The sequence below is a fragment of the Pelodiscus sinensis genome, chromosome 5 (assembly GCF_049634645.1).
Source record: "Pelodiscus sinensis isolate JC-2024 chromosome 5, ASM4963464v1, whole genome shotgun sequence".
NCBI lineage: Eukaryota > Metazoa > Chordata > Testudines > Trionychidae > Pelodiscus > Pelodiscus sinensis.
In genome coordinates, this window is record NC_134715.1 from 80,297,245 (window position 1) to 80,318,850 (window position 21,606).

The 21,606-nt window shown below is 40.9% G+C and overlaps 1 protein-coding gene across 11 annotated transcripts in view; it reads right to left on the reverse strand.

The window, feature by feature from the left end:
* The window catches only part of PCM1 (pericentriolar material 1), an 86,459-nt gene that overhangs the window by 30,309 nt on the left and 34,544 nt on the right, over positions 1 to 21,606 (reverse strand). For all 11 annotated transcript variants that reach the window (XM_075931153.1, XM_075931162.1, XM_075931161.1 and 8 more), the window contains 7 exons: positions 21,198 to 21,329; positions 13,621 to 13,811; positions 12,756 to 12,956; positions 6,965 to 7,187; positions 6,671 to 6,816; positions 3,357 to 3,547; positions 765 to 945 (listed from right to left, as the gene is read on the reverse strand). In XM_075931153.1, the coding sequence (XP_075787268.1) occupies positions 765 to 945; positions 3,357 to 3,547; positions 6,671 to 6,816; positions 6,965 to 7,187; positions 12,756 to 12,956; positions 13,621 to 13,811; positions 21,198 to 21,329 (1,265 nt within the window). The remainder of the gene's footprint in view (positions 1 to 764; positions 946 to 3,356; positions 3,548 to 6,670; positions 6,817 to 6,964; positions 7,188 to 12,755; positions 12,957 to 13,620; positions 13,812 to 21,197; positions 21,330 to 21,606) is intronic.

Sequence of the window (21,606 nt, forward strand, 5' to 3'; positions counted from 1 at the left end):
CAGTGACAGTGTGTGGGGCACAGAGATGGTATGGCTCGGACAGTGTGCTGACTACTACTGAGCGTCAGAGATTCTATGCGCTGTCTGAAGACAAGGAAACCTGTCCTGCTCTGTAGTCTCTTCCCCTCCCCATGGGGTATGTTGGGGGAGGAGGATAGTGTATGTGAGTGCAAGTGTAAATGTGAGAGAGAGAAAGAGAAATTAAGTGAACACGTACTAGCTGCTAGAGAAATCTTATGAATAGTGCACAGTCTCTTAAGATAGGTACTCATCATCACTACTTCAAACAAGAGCAGCACTGCTGTGTCCCACCATCTCCCTAATTCCTGCTATAGAGAGATGGGGTAGGGAGACATGCTGATTTCAGCACTCTCCTCCCCTCACCCCTCTGCACAGTTAACAGGAGGGTACAGGGAATAGTTCAGCTCCAAGATGGAGCAATATGGGGAGAGGGACAGTTGAACACATGCTGTCAGCTGTAAAGTATACACCATCTGTTAACCAACTGGGAGGGCTGGATCTGGCTCATGGCCTGCATTTTGCCCAACCAGACCCAGCCAGTGTATTTTTCCACATACTTGAGCAGTATTTGGTGTATGTTAAGAACACTTTTTTCCGTCAATAGAAAATATTCATAACATAGGTAGGGAAGAGCAAATCTCAATGAAGACAGTTCACTATTTAATTCAATTGTTTACTTTCCAAGTCCCAAAAACAAAATTACAAGTAAAAATTATTGAAGGATAATTCCTTTAATAAAATACCTTTGTTTCTCAGCTCCAAGAGAGGAACTGCTTTCAAAAGGCTTTGGAAATGCCATGTAATCAGTTTTTCCAGAACTGCTATGATCTAAGGGTTGTTGCTGTGGCTGCTCACTGTTGTGTGGGGAAACACTGTGTGCAAAATCTCCAAAACTGGAGGGAAACATAGGAGTGAAGTTCATACCTGTGAGAGTAAGTTCAAGTTAATCAGAACACATTCCACACACACAAAAAGGCAAAAAACAGGACATCACACAAATAAATGCTATATATCAATACAAGTCTTATTTATGCAATAGCCTAGTAGATATTTTAAAAACTAAACAATGGGGAGAAAAATCATTAGTGACGCTCAAAACTATTGTTCTTTCAGATTTGTTGCTAATATCCATTCCAATAGGTGTGTGAACATGCACTGGATGAACGATCGTCATAAGTTTTTTCCACAACAGTAGTATGTCAGGTCAGATGTGGAGCCTCCTACAGTGACACTTTCATGGCAGTGTACATAGGTCCCAACTGACCTGCTGTCTGCTCAGTCCCTTCTTGTCAAAAGACTCTGATAGAGGGGAGGTGGGAAAGATTTAGAATGGACATGAGCAACACATCTTGAAGGACAGTTTGAAGAGGTAGATAATCATTTTTTTGCGTTTTTGTTCATGTCAATTCCAATAGGTGACTTAGGCAGTTTCATCAGAGGATGAGTAGGCATTTACCTGGTTGCTGACTACAGGACTGCCTTGCTGAATGATGCACTGTCCCTTGCCTGTTGAGCGGCGGTATACTGTAATATGAAAGTGCAGATGAAAAACCATGTTACTGCCCTGCACGTGTCTTGAACAGGAATGCATACAAGGAATGCTGTGGACAAAGCTTGTGTTCCCCTTGAGTACATTGTCAACAGTGAGCATGGAACTCTGGCTAGGTCGTAGCATGTTCTAATACAGGGATGTGCAGCTTGACAAAATATGCTTGGATAAGATGGTAAGCCCTCATCTTCTTGGTGATTGCAATTAAGAGCTGTTGTGATTTAGAAAATGGCTTTGTGCACTTATTGTAGAGGATTACGACATGCCTAATGTCCAGGGAATGGATCATTCATGCTCTGTTGCTGGCATGAGATTTAGGGAAGACAGATAAAAATATCCTCCCAGTTTCATGTGTACCACGTGAGGACACAGCTGCACCTTGTTTTTTCTTTTTTAAATAAAAGATAGTATAGGAGGGCTTGGAAGTGAGCACTTTAAGCTGGGAGACCCTTTCTGGCCAGCCCTTGTTGCTTCAGGTTCAAATTGCCCAAAATGAGGAGAATGTTTCCACTTCACCAGATTGTTCATCACAGGGAAGGTGGTGGTGATAATAGTGCCAGTCCCTGACCAGGCATTCCTAACCTTCAGGCTTTCTGGAGGCTGGTTCCTGTACATCAGTCCTTTCCAGGGCAAAAGGTACCACTTGTGTCAGAGGTTGCTGGCTCGAATGCTGTGCCTGAATGTGAAGATTCAGAGTCCGTATTCCATGAAAAATCTTCAAGGACCCTGGGAGTATGGCACAACATGGACATGGCTGATGGAGCAGCACATGATGCAGATGCCACCAACATAGCATTTATGCCCATATGTGCAGGGATTAACGGTGACCAGACCAGTACAGGGACCATGAATGGTACTGACTGTGCTGGGCCACGGAAGATTCAGCATCCAATGCCAATGAATATTCCAAACCTGATTGTGCTAGGGAATGGTACTGTGGTGATGGGGAGTGGTGCTGTAATATTGCTGCCTTGACAAGGTGCTGAATGGATGGTGTTGCCAATATCAGTGCCGAAAACAGTGCCACAGACTGTGCCATTGTCATAGCCAGGACATGAACGAACATCTGGAGCAGAGCCGGTGCTCAGGCCTGCAGAGTCGGGGACTGTGTCATCATGGCAATACGGTCCTGCATGGTGTGAAAGGTATCCAGCTTGGAAAGAAGTTCAATTTTGTACTCCCAAGTCCTGAGTTGGGGAGTCGACCAGCGCTAGACTAAACGGACCTCCTGACAGAGCAAGGGTATAGGACACACCCTCCTGGAATCCTCTTGCGGCTTCTTGATGGGAAACCAACCTTGTCCATCTTCTTAGGTGGCAACAGGGATTATAAGCGGCTACTACTTACAACTAACTATAAGGTTAGCACTAAAAAGCAAGAGACTGAATTGCTCCAAAGACAGTCAATGGTAGTCAAAAAGAACTGAGCAGATAGGTGGTTGGCAGGGACCTATAAACACTGCCATGGATGGGTGAGTGGGTGGGTGTGTGAGTGCCCCAAAGCCAACAATGGGTATTACTAGGGGGGAAAAAAATCTTCCCATAATCATGCGCACACACCTATTACAATGTACATGAACAAGCACTCAAAGAAGAGCACATACCAAAAAATGAAAAACAAAAACAAAAAACCCCACAGTAGTTGGTTTTAAATTGCTATGATATTAAGGCCTTGTCTTAATGTATTCCAATTTCAACCTCCTGGCAGCCATCACAGTAAATGCACTTGCTTACCAAAACTTTGCATTTACTCATTTCCTTTTCTTTACATTTCCTGAAATAATCACCTGGTGCAAAAGAAGAAAAATTAGTAAATCCAGGTATGTTGAACAGATTCATAGGCTGAGAAGGAAAACTTAGAGGACAAAATACTGTAGGAGATGGAGGTGGTGGCGCACAGCTGCCTCTTTCCTTTCTTTGCGGCTTCTCCTGTTGCTGTTCTTGCTGGTACATAAGATCATTTAACATCTGCTTCAACCTATGAAACACAGATAAGTTACTTCTGAAGAGGAAGGTAAGATAGGCATCATTTTTGTAATACCATGTTTCACTATTTAAGAAACATGAACGTTTTAAAAAAAAGACCATAACTAACTGGCTTTCACTCCACCTTTCCTTCAGTACAGCAATTCAAAATGAATTGTACAGTCCATCCAAGAGGCAGAACTATTACAGCAAATGGACGTTATACAGTTTTACATCTACATATTACCTAACAACCATGGCTACAGAATAGGCCCAATTCCCAGATAAGCTGATTTAATGAAACAAAGCAGTTCTGGGGCAAATTGCCTAAACCTGTTTTCTTTCATAATTTGAATGTACTTGAATTTCAAAACTGTTTACCAAGCTGAATTTTGAACTTTAAAGGTAAGCAAAAACAAAACATAAAATGGCTACCACTTGTAACAAAAAATAAATAAAAAAATCCAAAGTAAAGGCAAAGTACTAAATATGGAATATGGTCCTAACGTGAAATACCAACTATCAGAAAATGCATGGAGTGATCTCTGCTGAAAATTATACCTCTCAAATTCACTAGGTTTCAGGTATTGTTGATATGTGAAGGAGTAAAACGCACAACTATCCATTACACAAGATCAACACATTATGATAAATTTCCAAAAGAGCTCCTCTTTCAAAAACATAAATTATTGTTCCCTAGCAGCCCTTATCAGTAACCTAACCTAAAGCTGACTTTTGCTTTCAGTGCAAGTTGATTGATTCGAATAACAATGCCATGGTATAAGTGGTATACTCTATATTTAATCAACATTCACATGCCAGTTAGTTATTTTCATCAGGTACTCCATACACAGAAATGGAGGCAATCCTGAATTTGACATGTCCCTCAACAATATCTCATGAACAATTCATTATTTGTCGATAGGAAAAAACAAAAACTACTTTTGTTTCTACTTTCTAGAGATGGAATGTAGAAGGCAACCAATGCAAGACAAAAAACTCAGATTTCCAAAATACAAACACAGCTGATATGGGTGACCTGCAAACCCAATTTAGTTACAATCACCGACAACTCAGAGCTTCAGAGCAACATCTGCCACAATGAACTGGAGTCTTTGCATTATCTGCCAATATGGAAGTTGCATACAAAAACTTAATTCCATAATAACATTCAAAAACATAACACAGTCATACTTGATACAGAAGAGTAAGACCGTAAATTCAGCTTACATATAGATGGTGTTAAGTGACCTTATAGCCTCAAAAAGGAAACAATGCCCTAACAAAGTTAGGTATGAAACCACTCATACTGATAATGACTTGAAAATGGTCTCGCTTAGTAATGAAGGTAAAACATCGTGCCCCAAAAGGCCATGTTTTGGAACTTTCACTGGTATGGACTTATTACGGTTTCTCAAATTAAGCTGGTGAAGAGATCAGACTTTTTTTTAAGTTATAGTAACTTTCACATTTTTTTTCCCAATTACTGATCTTATTTACAAATTCATTTTCTTGGGTTATCAACATGTTTGAAGAGACAAATACTACTAGCACCTGTCAAATTTTGTCACATCTCTGTTTCTAAATCATTATACAGTAAAGCAGAACAAAAGTTATCAACCATGCCATTTTCCAAGACAGCTGTGTTTGAAGCTCAATAAACCTTCCTGTTTTATGCTGGCTCAGAGTCGCTCTGATCTGGAAGGCAGGGTTACACTACTTCCTCTAGGAGTGGAGACCCCAGGGATCCTCCCTGAGGGGACCATGGCACAGAGAGGCATACTGAAGGCGCCAAGAGTTGCCAGCCCAAGAGGTGGAGGGGTAGACTGCTGGGAGAGAGTGGACTCCCCAAAAAGGGGCTGTCGCCTAGTTGGAAGTTCTGCCCAGGGACTGCATGGGCCAAGTGTGGGCTGGACCAGTGAGATTATGACAAGGAGAAATTGAAGGAGGAGGAGGGAGGACACAGAAGATAACATTGCAGAAGTATGTGAAGAGGAGAAACAAGAGTCACATAAGTAGTCCAGAGCTATAATTATTGCAGATTTCATCTATAATATAAGTAAAGGTAAGAAGTGGATGCCCATATATGCTGGCTTTGGAAGTATACTTCACCAGGCAACAAGTGTTAAAAAAACTTGTTCAAATGTTTCACAATGCTGGGCATTGCATCAGCTGCAAGGACATACTCTGAGATGACATGGGACTGGCTAAGAGGAGACTGATGTAAATGAAAGAGGACAGAACACTGATCCGTGAAACTTGGTACAAGGAAGATTTACCTGTATCACTACAGATAACATAGATGTAAATAAACATACACACTTGATGGGCAAAACACATTACATTCCACATAATATGCAGCCTGGCATAAAGGACCCACATCAGATCCAATACTGCAAGATACTGAACCAATAAGCCATGATACTTTGAGTATTCCAAATGCAGTTCACCCTTTTGCCAACTAATAACATACCAGAAACAAAAAACAAAACAAAACAAAAAAAAAAACAAACAAGAAATCAATGGAGTTGTCCTGGCAGAAAGGTTTATTGGACATACAAAAGATTTGCCAGTCAGCTTTTGAAAGCACAAGATGTTATTTTTAGAGCTGTGATTAATTGCAGTTAACGGACAAGATTAATTAAAAAAAAATCACATTTAAAAATTGATGATTAATCAATTGGTACTTTGTTGTTCAATGTGAAGTGTATTACTGTTAATTTTTTGGGATGTTTTTCTACGTTTTCAGATATATTGTTTCTAATACAACAGTACAAAATGTACAATGCTCACTTTGTATTACTTTTGACTACAAATATTTGCACTATAAAAATTAAAAGAAAGTATTTTTCGATTCACTTTATACAAGTACTATAGTGCAATCTCTATCATGAAAGTGTAACTTACAAATGTAGATTATTTTTTTTGTTATATATCTGCATTCAAAAGCACCAATATAAAACTTTAGAGCAGGGCTACTCAATATGTGGTCTGTGGGTCACATGTGTCCCGTGGCCCATTTGTCTGCAGCCCGTGGTGCAGTTTGTGTTTATGCGGGGCTCAATATGGGGCTTCTGAATCATTTCAATACAAGTATTAGCAAAAGTCTTTCAGAAATACAGAATGAATAGCATACCTTTGAACATTATTCTGTTGCCAGGTCAGCTGAGTATAGCATTGGTTTAACTGGTGCATTATAAGATGCACTTGTGGAGATGCAACATTACTGGGCATCACACTATAAGGGCTTGTAAGCAGAGTCTGTAGTAGACAAGAGAGGGTCTGTGGGAAAATAAAATAAAATGCTGGTCACCAAAACTGAATTATTTTTTCTGAGCTGAACTATTCCTGAAAGATTTAGAGGACTACCACCACTACAATATATACCATATAGAGTATAATACCAGAACAAGTGTCTTTGATATCCTACCTGCTGATCCTGCATCAAGGTCTGACAAATACTGACACTAAATTCAAGCTGTTTCTTTAACTGGTTAATTTGCTCTTGCCATTGTTCCTTCTCCTCCACATAAGAAAGTTCAGACATCCACTTAAGGTTTTCTTGCCGCCGCATGCTAATGTTCTGTTGTTGCCTTGTCTTAGCCAATGGACGGTAATTCCCATCTGCTGAAAGAGGGCGGCGATTCTTCCATCTGGGGAAAAGGGAGCCTTAGATTTCTTGAAAGTCAAAATAACCTTGCAAATTCCAATTTTGTCTTACAACATGACCATGGTTTCAGTCAACATTTCAGTTCTAATGAATACCACAAACATTTTTTGGCACAAGCAGTTTCCATTTCTTACTTCCAAGAAACCTAAGCATTGACCCAAAAGAAAACTAACTTTTACAGTCAGTGTAAGGTGTAGAAATGGCCATTTGGAGATTGACATTGACATCTAGGAATTCAGCATCTTCTCTCTTCTTGAATCTCAGATGGCAAGACTAACTTGTGAGTAAAGAATTTATCTTAATTTCTATGTATTCATATGCTTTTATAGCTTTCTATGTACTCATATGCTTATTCATTGTAAGACAATATATATGTATATATGGGGTCAGTGGTGGCCTTGCAAAAATCATGCAAAACTGTATTAGGGATGTTAGCGAGAAGTTAGTGATGTTAAATACTCGGGAATAAACTTTCGGAGAATAGTCTCGAGAATATTCTCCAAAACGAGAATTTTTGAGAATTTTCTCTTAAATACTTGTTAAATAGTTTTTAAAGAATTTTACTATTTATAATAATGTCATTTTTAAATGAAACTTCAAGAATCATGAAAGTTTCCTACTGCTAAAATGAAAATTCAGGAAAGTAAAGACAGAGGTTTAAATTATTAAAACTTATTACAAATCTTCTGTTGCAGGATACAAATATTTTTAAGTTGCAGGATTGAATACAAGTCTAATCAGAATCGGAACATTCCGAATCTGACCCATATATTTCTCTCTCTCCTTCTTCCTCATTCATATCCTCCTTCAACTTCTTTTTTCTCTTCAGCATCATCAATTTCTTCTTCCTCCTCATTTCTCTGGTTCTGTTTCCTTTTTTCTCTTGGGGATTTCAACAGAGCATCATTTGGGTTTTTAAGAAGCTTTGTATTATGGGATAGGAATGTCAGCTTGCCTGCCCTTTCTTGTGTTAACTTCTTTCTTTTTGCATTATGAATGATACTGAGTCTAAGTACTGAAACTTCTTTCAGTTGCTGCCATTGTTAGTGGCATATTCAATATGTAGATCCCTGCTTTCCCTAATTTTGATCCATAGCAAATATCTTTCCACCATGTTACTGTATCTATTGAGCCAGCTGATTTTGTTACATTTGATTTTCCAAAAAAAACCTTCTTTAGCACGATACTCTGCAAGCTCTGCAATGACTTTTGCTGAGTTATCGGTGCCATACATTCTTGTGACTAATTTATCGATGAATTCAGTTCCTTGTATTTGTTCGTTTCTAGTAAGGCACTCACCATTGAATTTTGGATCTAGAATATTTGCAGTGTAGAGAATGTCTTTTAGAGACATATCTTTTCTTCTCTCAAAACTTTTCACCGCATCCTGTTTTTCTTGTTTGGTAAGTGGACTTTCAGGAAGTAGCCTATCAAAATGATCACTTAATTCCCTGAAACATTCAGGAACTTTGCTCGTTTTTAGCTGGTTGGATTCAAGCAGCGTAATCCATTTAATAACGGTACTTATGCAGTTTTTGGACCCGTACCCCAAAATACATCTTCATCCAGGATTGAATTCCTGGTACTCAGTTTAGTCTGTAAATTGCTCAGTTTAGTCTGTAAATCTTCATGGACAAGAAAGGCATTTTAAGACTTATTTCAATAAGATCTTCAAACAATATAAAATGGAACCCCACCTAGTTTTTACTGGCAATTTAAGTGCACAAGTTTGATTTTTCTCTTTTTGAAATGCAGTAAAATGAGCTTGTAAAACTTGCGATTTGTTAATTTCCTTCACAATAGTTTTACATGTAGCTTCAGTTTCTTGAACAGATTTTAAGTTACTGATGTCACCAATTAACAAATTTAGAGTATGAGCAGCACAAGTGTACATAGCAATGTGATTGTATTTTTCGTTAAGCATTGGTAAGGATTTCACCATTGCTGCAGCATTATCAGTGACCATAGCACCAAATTTTTCAGTGCCTATTTCTGTCATTATTTCTTCCATACAGAATACCATATACTCAGCAGTATGGCATTCAACATTGGTTGCCACTGTCTTGTGAAACACTGGTTAGGGTGTTAACATAATAAAATGTATAACAGATTCATTTATTTGGTTGCTCCAAGCATCACACTGCAGTGCAAGGGAAGAGGCTTCAGCAATTTTTGTTTTTATAAGAGCATCAATACATTGATATTCAGCTTCCAAAAGTGTGTACCTGGATGGAATCTTGTAAGTTGATCTTAATTTTTGCATGAAAGTAATCCAATCTTCGTTTTCAGCCAGTGAAAGATGCGATCCCAATGAGAATATAGCTTGTGCAAAAAATTCATTCAGAACTTTGTTTTCAGTTTCATTCATAGAATCAAAGTAGCGACTTATGGAGAGACACACCTTGGCTGAACTAGATGTGGAAGGTCCTGATGTAAATTCACTAGCACTATCACAGTATTCTATAGATGTTGAGGTGATCTGCTTCTGGACTGATAATTTTGTTGCCTCTTCCCTGATGTAAGCAGGAGTCTTCAAACAATTGGAAATATGCTCTCTCATCCTTGTCGTCTTTTTAATGTATTCAGCCTTGCAGTACTTATATTCATATAACACTTTGTCTTTAACTGTTTTATGAAGGAAATAATCCCACACATCACTTTTAGGCTTACTTCTTCTTTTCATGCTAATGAATACACAATTACACGCTTCACAAAAAAGAATAAATGTGTTATTGCCTCTTTATATTCTTTTTGTGATGCTTCCAGAAAGTTCCATAACACTCAGAATTCCTGACTCATGAATGTTCTAGAAAGTTCCATAACATTCTGGAACATTCTATAACGTTCTCAAACTATCTTGAATGATCAAGAAAGTCTTTAACATCTAAGGTATTTTAAGAGTTGAATACAATATATTATTTCAAAAGGAAATGAAAAATTAGAAAACTCTCAAAAATTCTCAGGAAAATCTTTTGGAGAATATTCTCGTTCTCTGAGAATATTCTCACCTCACATCACTACAAGTAGTCAAGTACCCCATAAGCATAAGCATATCAGGTAGCTGACTGGAGTATCTACTACTTGCAGCCCCCCACCCCACCTCCCCAAGAGGCAGCATCAGGGAGAAAACGGGAACCAGTTCAGGGAAGAGCCAGCATAAAAACTGATTCCCCCAGCACTGGCTCCATGGTGCTGCCTGCCCCTGCCATGCCTCTGTCAGAGGCGGCAGGGGGAGGAGGAGGAAATAAGGGAGGCTGATAGGGGATATGCTGGCTGCCGTGAAAAGGGGCTGCTGGAATCAGCATGACCCGGGACCAAACAGTCCCAGCTCGTGCTGATCCAGGACACTGCACCTCTGCATTTGAAATCTAGTAAGAGCTGCCGGATTCTTACTAGATTTCAAATGCAGAGCCACAGCGCAGGTGGCTCCCAGTCAGCACAAGCCAGAACTGCTCAGTCAATACAAATTATATGAAATACACAATTAATCAGATAATCGCAATTTAACATCCCTGAACTGAACAAGTGTTCTCAGCAAGAGTATTCGACAAAGGCCCAGTCTGCACTAAAGATGCAACTGTAGGACAACTACTAACATGCTCTCTTCCACAAATGGGTTTGTTAACCCCTGGAGTGTTTCCATCACCGAAGTCAGCTACAGAGTAACTATGAACGTTTTTAAAAAGTTAGAACATTAAAAGGTGATTTTTGTTATTACAGACCTATAAATCTTACTTAAGTACCAGGAAAATTAGTAGAAGTTATAATTAAAAAATAGAACCACAAAATAATTACACAAATATGCTAGGACACAGATTCTGTGATGGCAAATCATGCCTCTAATCCCTGAGAATTCGAGTACATCAACAAAAGGGAAGGGCAAACTGGCCGATGCAATTAATTTTGACTGCTAAAAAGCCTTTGACAAAGTCCCTTAAAAGACTATGAAGTGAAAAAGTACCGTCATTGATTGGTTGTTTCTTAGCCAGTTTCTAAACAAAGAAATTAGAAATGGCTAATTTTCAACATGTCAGTAGTCAATAGTCATGTGCCCGCCAAACGTTCCACACTAAGGCCATGTCTTCACTTGCTGCACCAGAGATTGATCTTTTGGTGTTCGATTTAGAGGGTCTAATAAAGACCTGCTAAATCAAACCCTGAGGGTGGTTCTGGTCAGTGCCAATACTCCTCGCAGTCACAAGGAGTAAGCAAAGCCAATGAAAGCATTTGTTTCCCTCAGTGAAGACGGTGCCAACCTTGGCTTAAGGTAAGCCAATTCCAGCTACACATTTTACATAGCTGGAGTTGTATACCTTAACCGGACCTTTCAGGTCTAGTGAAGAGCAGACCTGGTCTAAGACTGTCATTTAATGAAAAAACTGTTGAAAAATGAGGTGGCAAAATTTGCAGATGAGATCAAAATATTTAAAGACTAGTAGAGACTGAGGAACCTGAGGTGAACGAACAGCTTGGTAACAGAAGAACCTAGCTATAACCTTTTGACAAAAAAAGGTTTGGTTAGGTGCTGCTGTTGCCAGCTCAATAAAGATCTCTTCTACTCAGAAATTGTGGAAAAATAGTGGAAGACACACAGTAACTTCTCAGTCAACGCTATAATTATGTTCCTGAAAAATGCTACACTTTAAGCAAAACTATGTTAAGGAAATCCAATTTCCCTATAAAAATTAATGTAAATGGGAGGGTAGGTTCCAGGGAACTTTTTTTCAGCAGACAAAAGACAGTATATACATAGTTTATTTTTTTTTAAAAATTAATACTATACCTAGCAAAGATGATTGAGAGGCTTGGTTGAGACAGTGGAGTCAGAAGCCAGAATATTTCTCAGTGTGGGTGAGCCACAGACACACACACACTGTACATGTGAGAGTGCATGTATGTGAGACTGGGGTGGAGCAGACAGAGACCTGCACTGCACCTTTAAGTACACTGACCCCATTTCAAGAACACTACCCTTTGAAGTACTGTACTGTAGATCAGGAAATTCAGACTCAGTAATCTGTATATGTTTGTAACTTGCTTTGTAGAGATGAGGTGTGGAGGTGGGTGGGGGAGAAATCAACCAGGAAAAGGGACATCCTGACATCAATAGTACCTCTCTCTCCCTTTCCACAGCAAGAAAGGGGCTCCCAGAAGAAGCTATATAGGAGAGGGCAGGAGCAACTCTGCACTGGAGGGAGGGGCAGCTTAACTGCTGCAGGCAGCTGCCCAGACGCATACAGTATTTTACACGGAATTTAGGGGAGCTGATGGGTGGCTGCCAGCCCATCCTGGTTCCAAGCCCCCATGAGGACAGGATGTTCTTCCAGAAAATCCTGCAAGCAGGACAAAGCAGGAGGCCAAAAGACATTATAAGGGAGCACTGCATAATGTTAAATGAGAATGTTCTAATAAATAAGCAACATAACAATGAAACAACGTTAACCTGGATGTTAAGTGAGGAGTATTGCTATCAGCTTTCTCTAGAAAAAGGGCCAATGCTATTTTATAAAACTTACCATAGTTCAGACCAAAATAAAATAATGCAACTAACCTATCTTTACTTTCCTTAATACAATATGTACTTTGATCATTGCTTTGGGGATACATGGAGAAATTGTCATTAGAACTGGACTCTTGTTCTTCCTCTTCCTCCTCCTCTGCCTGAACAAGTGCATCAGAAAGATAACCATCTTCATCTCCTTCTTCTTCATCTAGTGCACACTGGGTAGAATCTCCCCATGCTGCCATTGTTCTAGTGAACATTAGATATTAAAAGATACAATTAATCTGCCATTGATAAAGGATAACTAAAATCAGAATACTAACAGTAAGCTTACACATTTTATATGCCAATGAATTCGCAACCTTCAAGCAAAGCAGAGACAGACTAGTTTTAAAAGAAATATTTGTATTTGAACTTTGTACCTAATGTTGTTAACAACAAATGTAAGAGAAGCTTTCTAATTTGTCTGGATTTACAGATTTGGTCAGAAAGAACCATTGTGATAATCTACAAAGAACTCCTTATACTACATAAACAATAGGACTTCCCTGAATTAACTCGTTTGAATTACAGCATATTGTTTAGAAAAATAGCCAGTGGAGATTTAACACCTGAAAAGAAGCTATTCCTTCAAGTTGGAATCAAACTGACAACATAAGTTTATCTGTCCAAACATGCTAGAATTCCACCATAACAATGCCTATTGAACCTAATATTTTAGGCATTTGACAGCATTTTTCATACAGCCATTTTCCCTTGTTTATATGGGTCTTTCTCCAGTAATGGGGCATTTCAAAAAATATAACAGCAAATATAAACAATGGTATGAAACTAAGAGGCAAGTGGGTACCCCAGAAAACTTTTAGGTGAAGTTTTAAAGGGACTAGTAAAGAGGTGTGACTTATGCCCTTACTTTTCCATCCTATTTTGTTGGGGTGTACAGTGGGTCTCTAATCCATCACTTTTAACAGATGCAGCAACAGGAGAAGTGGTTTCTGCCAGATCTCTTCTCCTCTCATGTTCCGCCATTAAAGCTTCAAGCTGTTTTCTTCTCTGTCGTAACTCTTCCCTTAAAATCTCATGCCTACGCATCTCAGACCATAGCTATTTAAAATAAAATAGTTTGAGCCTCCCATTTCATTTTACAATTTTAATTATATTCAAAATCATTACATTCACAAATTAGGCAAAGTTAAGATTTTTCAAAATTAGTCTGTTCTGACTATCTAGCAGAACAAGCAAAAATAAGAGGAGGTTACTCACCTTTCTGTAACTAACGTTCTTCAAGTGAAGCATCCCTGGGGGTGCTCCACAATGGGTGGTGATGCGTCCCAGCGCCTCTAGATGGATTTTTGCTAGCAGTGCATTGGAGCCACGCATGCACAGCATGCACACCTCCACTCCTCCCACCCCCCCCCCGGGGCCGTCATGCATGCATGGCCACCCTCCCTTCAGTTTCTTCTCTATCTGGAACCCGGTGAAAGAGATAATTTATCTTTTATTATTATTTCTCCGAAGTAGAGGGGAGGAAGAGAGGGTAGTAGAGCACCCCCAAGATTGCTCTTCTCAAAGAACGTCAGTTACAGGAAGGTGAGTAACTTCCTCTTCTGCAAGAGGCGTCCCTGGGGGCGCTCCACAGTGGGTGACTACAAAGAAATACCTGTTATGGAAGCAGGGACTTCGGATCAGGTAAGTACGCTGTTTGAGTACAGCTTTTGCTAGTCTGGTATAATGGAGAGGGCCAGAGGAAAGTGCATAATGTTTCACAAAGGTGTGTTCTGATGCCCATGTGGCTGCTGTGCATATGTCATCGATGAGGACTTTCCTCAGGTAAGCGACCACTCTGGTGGAATGTGCCCGGACTGAGGTAAATGATAGTAAGTCATTAAGCGAGTAGCACGTGGCAATGCAGTCAGAGTACCTATGCAATAATCTTTGTGGTGATATCGGACTTCTTTTGTTGCGTTCAGCTATAGAAACAAAGAGACTATCTGAAAGGTTTGGTTCTGTCGACATAAAAGGAGAGAGCCCTTCTGACATCAAGGGTATGCATCTGCGCTTTGAACGCATTGGCTTTGGAAAAAATACCGGTTTGGAAAGAATACCAGTTTATAGTTTGGTTAAGGTGGAACGAAGAGCTCACCTTAGGTAAGAACTTGGGGTGCAGTCGCAGGGAGACTTTGTTCTTAAAAAAAGATGGTAAATGGCGGGTCAGCCATTAGGGCAGCCATCTCACTCTACATGCTGAGGTTATTGCTACTAGGAAAGCTATCTTTAGGGTTAGGTGGAGTAAGGAAGATGTAGCCATCAGTTCAAATGGTGGTTTTGTAAGAGTTGTTAGTACCATGTGCAAGTACCATGGTTCCCAAGGGACAGCAATGTCTGGGTATAGGGCTTATAGGCCTTTTAGGAACTGCTTAGTTATTGGACGTGTGAACACCGTAGTGTCATCCACTGGCATGTGGAAGGTTGTTATTGCTGCCAGATGGACTTTGATCGAACTGCAGGAGAGTTGCACTTGTTTGAGATGCAGTAGGTAATTTTGGATTGTGGGAAGCGGGGCACCCTGCGGTGCTACATTTCAGGAGACAGCCCAATGTGTGAAGCGGGTCCATTTATTAATATATGTATTTCTTGTCGTAGAATCCCTGCTGTATAAAAGGACGTTGCACACTTGTTGTGAGCATTGGAGCTCTACGCTCGTGAACCATCGAGGTACCAAGCCTTGAGGTGGAGAATCAGGAACTGAATGTGAAGAAACATGATTCCCTGTTGAGATAGTATAGACAGACTGCAAGGAAGGGTAATGGGGTGATAGCGGGCCATTCTGTTTAAGAGAGGAAACCATGGCTGCGGAGGCCAGCAAGGTGGTATGAGGATGACTTTTGCTTTGTCCTTCCATGTTTTTATGAGTACTCTGTTGAGGAGGAGAAAGGGGGAAAACGCATAAAGTAGGATGAGGATGTCCCCAAGGGACTACTTCCCCGGGCCCGCTCTGGAGCAGTACAGCGGACATTTCTTGTTGGTCCTGGTGGTGAATAGATCTATACAGGGATGTCCCCATCTCTCGAATATCTCTCTCAGAACTGCATTGTCGAGTTCCCACCCGTGGTCTTGTGGTAGGGGTCTGCTGAGGGAGTGTGCTGTTTTATTGAGGGCCCCGGGGAGGTGGCATGCATTTATGCAGATGTCTCGGGCCAGGCACCAGTTCCACAGTGTTATGGCCTCTTTGCAGAGGGTTTGAGATTGGGCACCCCCTTGCCTGTTTATATAGAACATACATGCCGTATTGTCCGTATATATTCTGACATGGGTTCCAGTAGTGTAAGGGAGTAATTGTTGACATGCTAGTCATACCACTCTGAGTTTGAGGACATTGATGTGTAATGTGCGTTCTGCTGAGGTCCAGAGGCCCTGTGCTGTAAGTCCTTTCATATGCGCTCCCCACCTGGTGAGAGAGGCATCAGTTGTGATGACTACTGTGGGTTCTGAGCCTTGAAAGGGTATACCTTTGCAAAGGTTGGACGATTTTGTCCATCACTGTAGTGATGTCTTTACTGCGTGTGGAAGTGATATTCTGGTCATCTGGTGTATATGTGGCATGTAGCGGAGTCAGAGCCAACCCTGGGTACACCTTATAAATAGGTGTGGATTGGGGACCACAGGATTGCACAATGCCATGTGACCTAGAAGTAGTAGGCAGTCATGGACCGTGACTGATGGCATTCCACGGAGGGAGTGTGCTAACCGGCTGATGCAGATGAATCTGTCGTTAGATAGAGAGGCCCTGGTTGTGACAGAATCGAGACAGAAACCAATTAAATGGATGGATTGCGTAGGGGTGAGCATTGATTTGCTGTAGTTTATGAGAAGTCCTAGAGTGGAAACAGCGTAGGACCACGTGAGTATGATGATAGGAATCGTGTCTGGTTCTTGCTTTGATAAGGCAGTCATCTAGGTACGGGTAAATAATGACTCCGCCCTTCCTGGGATGAGCAGTGACCACTGCCAACACTTTGGAAAATACCTTGGGTGCCGTGGAGAGGTATAGGACCGTATATTGGTAGTGTTGTGAACCTAGGGTATCAGAAAACGTCTCTGAGCTGGTCGTATTGACATTAGGAAGTATGCATCCTGTAGATCAAGACAAGAAAACCAGTCACCAAGCTCCAGAGCAGGGATAATGGTGGCCAGTGTAAACATTTTGAATTTTTGTCTTTTTATATATTTGTTTAATGCCCCCAGGTCAAGAATTGGGTGCCACCCGCCTGTTTTCTTCTCCGTGAGAAAACAGTGAGAGTAAAAGCCATTTCTGTGGAATTCTGGGGGGACTGGTTCTATGGGTACTAGCTGAAGTAAGTGATCCACCACTTGTGGTAGTATGGTCTCATGAGAGGGATCCCTGAAGAGGGATGGGGTGGGTGGGTGAGGTGGAAGGACAGAATGGAAGGAGACAGTGTATCCTGAGGAGACTGTTTGTATCACCCACTTGTCAGATGTAATGGCTTACCATTCATGTAGAAATGGTAGCAGGCGATGGTGAAAAAGTTTAGTTATATTTTGGAGCTCTGGAGTAAGTGACATGGTTTTCGGTCTCTCGACAGCTAGTTCAAATTTGCTTATTTGTTTCGGATGAGTGGCTGGGGTTGCTGTTCTGGGAGTGCTGTCTTTGTCGTCTGTTTCACTCGCGATCTCGTCTTTGGTAGCGATACGTAACTTGTGAGAATTGCGGTCTCTGGTATGGCTGATTGCAGTATTGCCTTGTTCTCATTCCAGGCATCTGGATTCCCAGAGAACCTAGTGTCATGGAATGCAAGACTTCATTGGTTTCGCCGAGAAGAGCTTCTCATCCTCAAACGGCAGATCCTCAACTGACAGTTGGATATGGTGGAGAAAAGCAGATGAATTGAACCATGAGGCTCGTTGCACAACCACTGCTGTGGCGGTTATACTTGTAGCCATATTTGCTTCATCGAGGGCAGCTTGTAGAGCAGAGTGCGATATTGTTTGGCCTTCGGAGACGATCGCTCTGAATTGTGCCTTTTTGTTGTCAGATAAATCCTCAATAAAGGTGTTAAAATTTGCATAACTGTTGAAGTCATATTTACTAAGAAGCGCGGCGTAGTTGGCTACTCTCATTTGAAGAGTAGCTGAGGCATATACCTTTTTCCCCCCCAATGAGTCAAGCCTTTTATTATCCTTGTTGGATGGAACAGACCGGTTCTGTTGTGTACTTCTCTGCTGGGTAGCATCCACTATGAGGGAGTTGGGCAGTGGGTGAGTGAAAAGAAATTCAGAGCCTTTGGGAGGAACCTAGTATTGTTGATCTATCTTTTTACAGGTAGGTGGAATTGAAGCAGGTATTTGCCACAAGGTCTTTGCAGGTTCGAGTATGGCTGTGTTGACTAGCAACGCGATTTTTGCAGATGGAGTTGCCTGGAGGATGTTTGAGTTCACGGTAGGAGTCATGTACCTCCTCCCTGGGGATATTTAAGTCAAGTGAGACTTTTGAAAATGTTCTGGAAGGAAGGACATCCTTGGTATTATTAGAGGACCGTGGTATGATGGCCTTAACCGTGCAAGACGGGGAGTTTGTGTGGAATAAAACTCCAGAAGCCGAATTTGGGGAGTCATGGCCTTCGGTATCATTTTTCCCCGTGCCCATTTGGTGTGACTGGGTCAGTGGAGAGAGAGCTTTTGCCATGCATTTGGTCTTATGTGGTCTCTTCTTGTATTGTTGAGGCCATTGGTTCCACAGGTGCCACAGTGGGGAGTAAGGCATTGATGGTGGCATCCATGGATATGGAGCCCAGGGAGCCATTGTGCTCTGGTAAAATCAGACTGGAAAGGATTAAATGACATTCCTGACACCTCTGAGTGGGAATAGCTGAGGTGAAAAAACAGCTAAGTCTTCTTCCCCCTCCATTGATGAGGGGAAGGGAGATTCTGAGTAATCAGAGACTGTAGAGTGAGATTGTCTGTTTTCACTCAAAATCTGAGAATTCAGAATAGAGGAGATTGTCAAGTCCTTGTACTTCCTGTAAGTCATAATAGGAGAGTGTGGCATGGAGAGCTGTGCTGCTGCCGAGAGTAATGCCTGCGGTGCCGTAGAAGCAGAGCGTGCAGCGTATGGGGTTGTCTCAGGCAACGGGGGAGAACAGGGGTGCCATAAGGCTGCCCAGTCAGCTGCTGTGGCGCCGCTGTAGTTGGTGTGGTGGTAATCGGCGGCATGTTCGATACCGCACTGTTTGAGGTAGGGCCGGTGTGGCCTGTTGCCTCTGTGAGGGCACTCTGCGTAGCGCTTCTGTGTTTAATGCGCAGCTCGCCCAAGCTACTGGGGAGGTCAAATGTACTGTGGCAGTGTTTGTCGGAGTATTAACTCCATTTCTCATTATAGCCAACTATCATTAACCAGCTAATTTAATACTTACGTCAAGACAAAATAGGGTCCCTAAGGAGAATCCGAAAGCAAAAGTGTTAACAGTTTTATGGATTAATTCATGAACATAGGAAACATGAATGAAAGGACAGATGTTTCTGCAAGAAGCTGTGGCCCCTCTCCTGGCTATATAAAGACAATGTCCAACTCCCCCTGGTTTCTTCACATGAAATGGCCAAAGTAGAAATGCTGATCCAGAAGGGAAAGAGAATGAGTTGTGGAATATCAAACTGCATCACCAGTGAGCACAGGACCAAGTGGCAGCTCTGCCATCGTGTAATACTGGAACCGGTCAATCCCAGTATATTACAGAAACAAAGTGGATGAAATAATCAGTATTCCCTATAAGCTGAGCACTTATAAGCCGCTCAGTAGAAATTCAAATGCCATCCATGTGATTAACAGAGTGCTCACAGCACCTACAGCCAGCAGCATGTGTTTCTATTAGTGGTGCATATCCACACATGCTTTGGTACACACAAAATTTATTCCACACATGAATGGAAAAATTAGAGGGAACATTGGAAGTACTATCTATTATTGGACCAATTTCTTTGGGTGAGAGAAGCTCTGTGTCAGTTTGTCTTTTTATTAAACCAACTTCTGTTGGTGAAAAAAAGATATTGCCTCATTTTCCTTTTCTCTCCAATATGCAAACGTTGCTTAGAAATGCCATTGATATTGCTTGGATCCTCATGGAATGAGCTTACAACCACTGAGGCAGTACAGTCTGAGCTACTTTCTATGCTGCCAGAATTATCCACCTGGAAACCATTATCCACCTGAAAACCATTTGTGAAGAGATTGCTTGCCTCTTCATTTGATCTACATATGAAAAAAAAAATCAAACAGATGAGATAAAGAATGGAAAAGTTTAGTTCTGTCCAGCTAAACAGAAAGCTAAACAATCACCTGACATGCAATATATGAAGATGCTGCTTTCATCTAGGGTTGAATGTATTTTAGGGAAGAACACTGGTGGATATGTAACTTGGTTTGAAAGAAACCTCAAACTACCTCAGATAAAAACTTAAGAATGCAGTTGCAAAGTTACTTCGTCTTTGGAAAATTGTTTGCAAGGAGGCTCCGGCATCAAAGCCTGCAGCTCCAGATGTTTGTGTCACAAAAAACAGTTTTCTGCCACAGAAGGTAGAAAGAAGTTGTCAGAGACCTGAATGGTGGTCTCATATGAACCACTAAGTCAGTATCAAGGTCCCAAAGAGAGAAACAATTCTTAAACAGTGGATGGAAAGACGTGACTCCTTTCAAGAACCTCACTTCCATGGAATTCAAACACTGACAGGTGAATGAAATGCTGAAATCATCTCCAGGTGCACTCTCAACAAGCTAAGTGCAAAATCAGGAGACTGAAGATGTGAAACGGGTCGTCCAAAATGTCCTGAATACAACCATTTTCAGTCCAATTCTTCAGGCTAACAAGCCGAGGTCAGAGAACTAACCTAATTGTCTTGGCCATGGTGGAACCATGAGAATGAGGCTGACCTGATCCAACTTCAGCTTGATCCAGCAGGGATGATCTGAATTGGAAAAAAAGCATACAGGAGCACAGATTCCCAGTTCACGTGATCTTGAATGGTCTGATGGACACTGTAGATGGCACAAAGCTCCAGGACACTGATGAACAGAGAAGCCTCATATTCTGAACATAAGCCTTGAAATTTAAGCAATCTCCGATTCATTCCCTCAACCTATTAAGGAGCAACAGGTTTGGAACATTAAACGTGCTTAAATAAGTTGTTCCTGGAAACCAGTTTCTGCTGAGGTCTTTCAATAACTCCAGTTATAGTTTTAAAATTCACACTCCTTTTACAGTCAAATTCTGCAATATTTGCTTAAATATCTATTTTGACAAATACTTCTCACTTCTACGATTCACTATTTGCTTTTTATTTTAAGACACGTGTTTGTAGAAAACATACATCTCACCATGTATATAAAAGACTTAAACATTTAAATATTTTGAAAGATATCAAAGGCTTTTTCCTCTTCAAAAAAATAGCCTCACAAGCAAGTAAAAAAATGTTAAATACCTCATTGTCCACTGTTACTGATACTTCAGGTTCAAGAACAGGCTTGCCTGCTGCATTACTTTCAACAGCTGGTGTTGAAGTAGCAGGTGAGGCTTGTCTATTCGCTGGGCAATTCCCCAAGCTAGCTGACAACTGAAAGATAAATTTTTAAAATTAAATAAATATCTTTCTACAGTACAGTAACAGATTATAGATTATTGCTTTCTGTAACTTTTACTTATTTCTTACAATTATTGGCTATGGCCTCCAAATAAATCTCTAACTCAATTTCAGACTTCTTAAGATAACACCTCAAAGTTAACACATGCTATGAGAACTCATCTCAGAACCCACATTACATATACTTTAACCAGCAAACAGACAATCTTATATTAAGACTGATGCTATGTGTAAGGTCAATATGGTCATC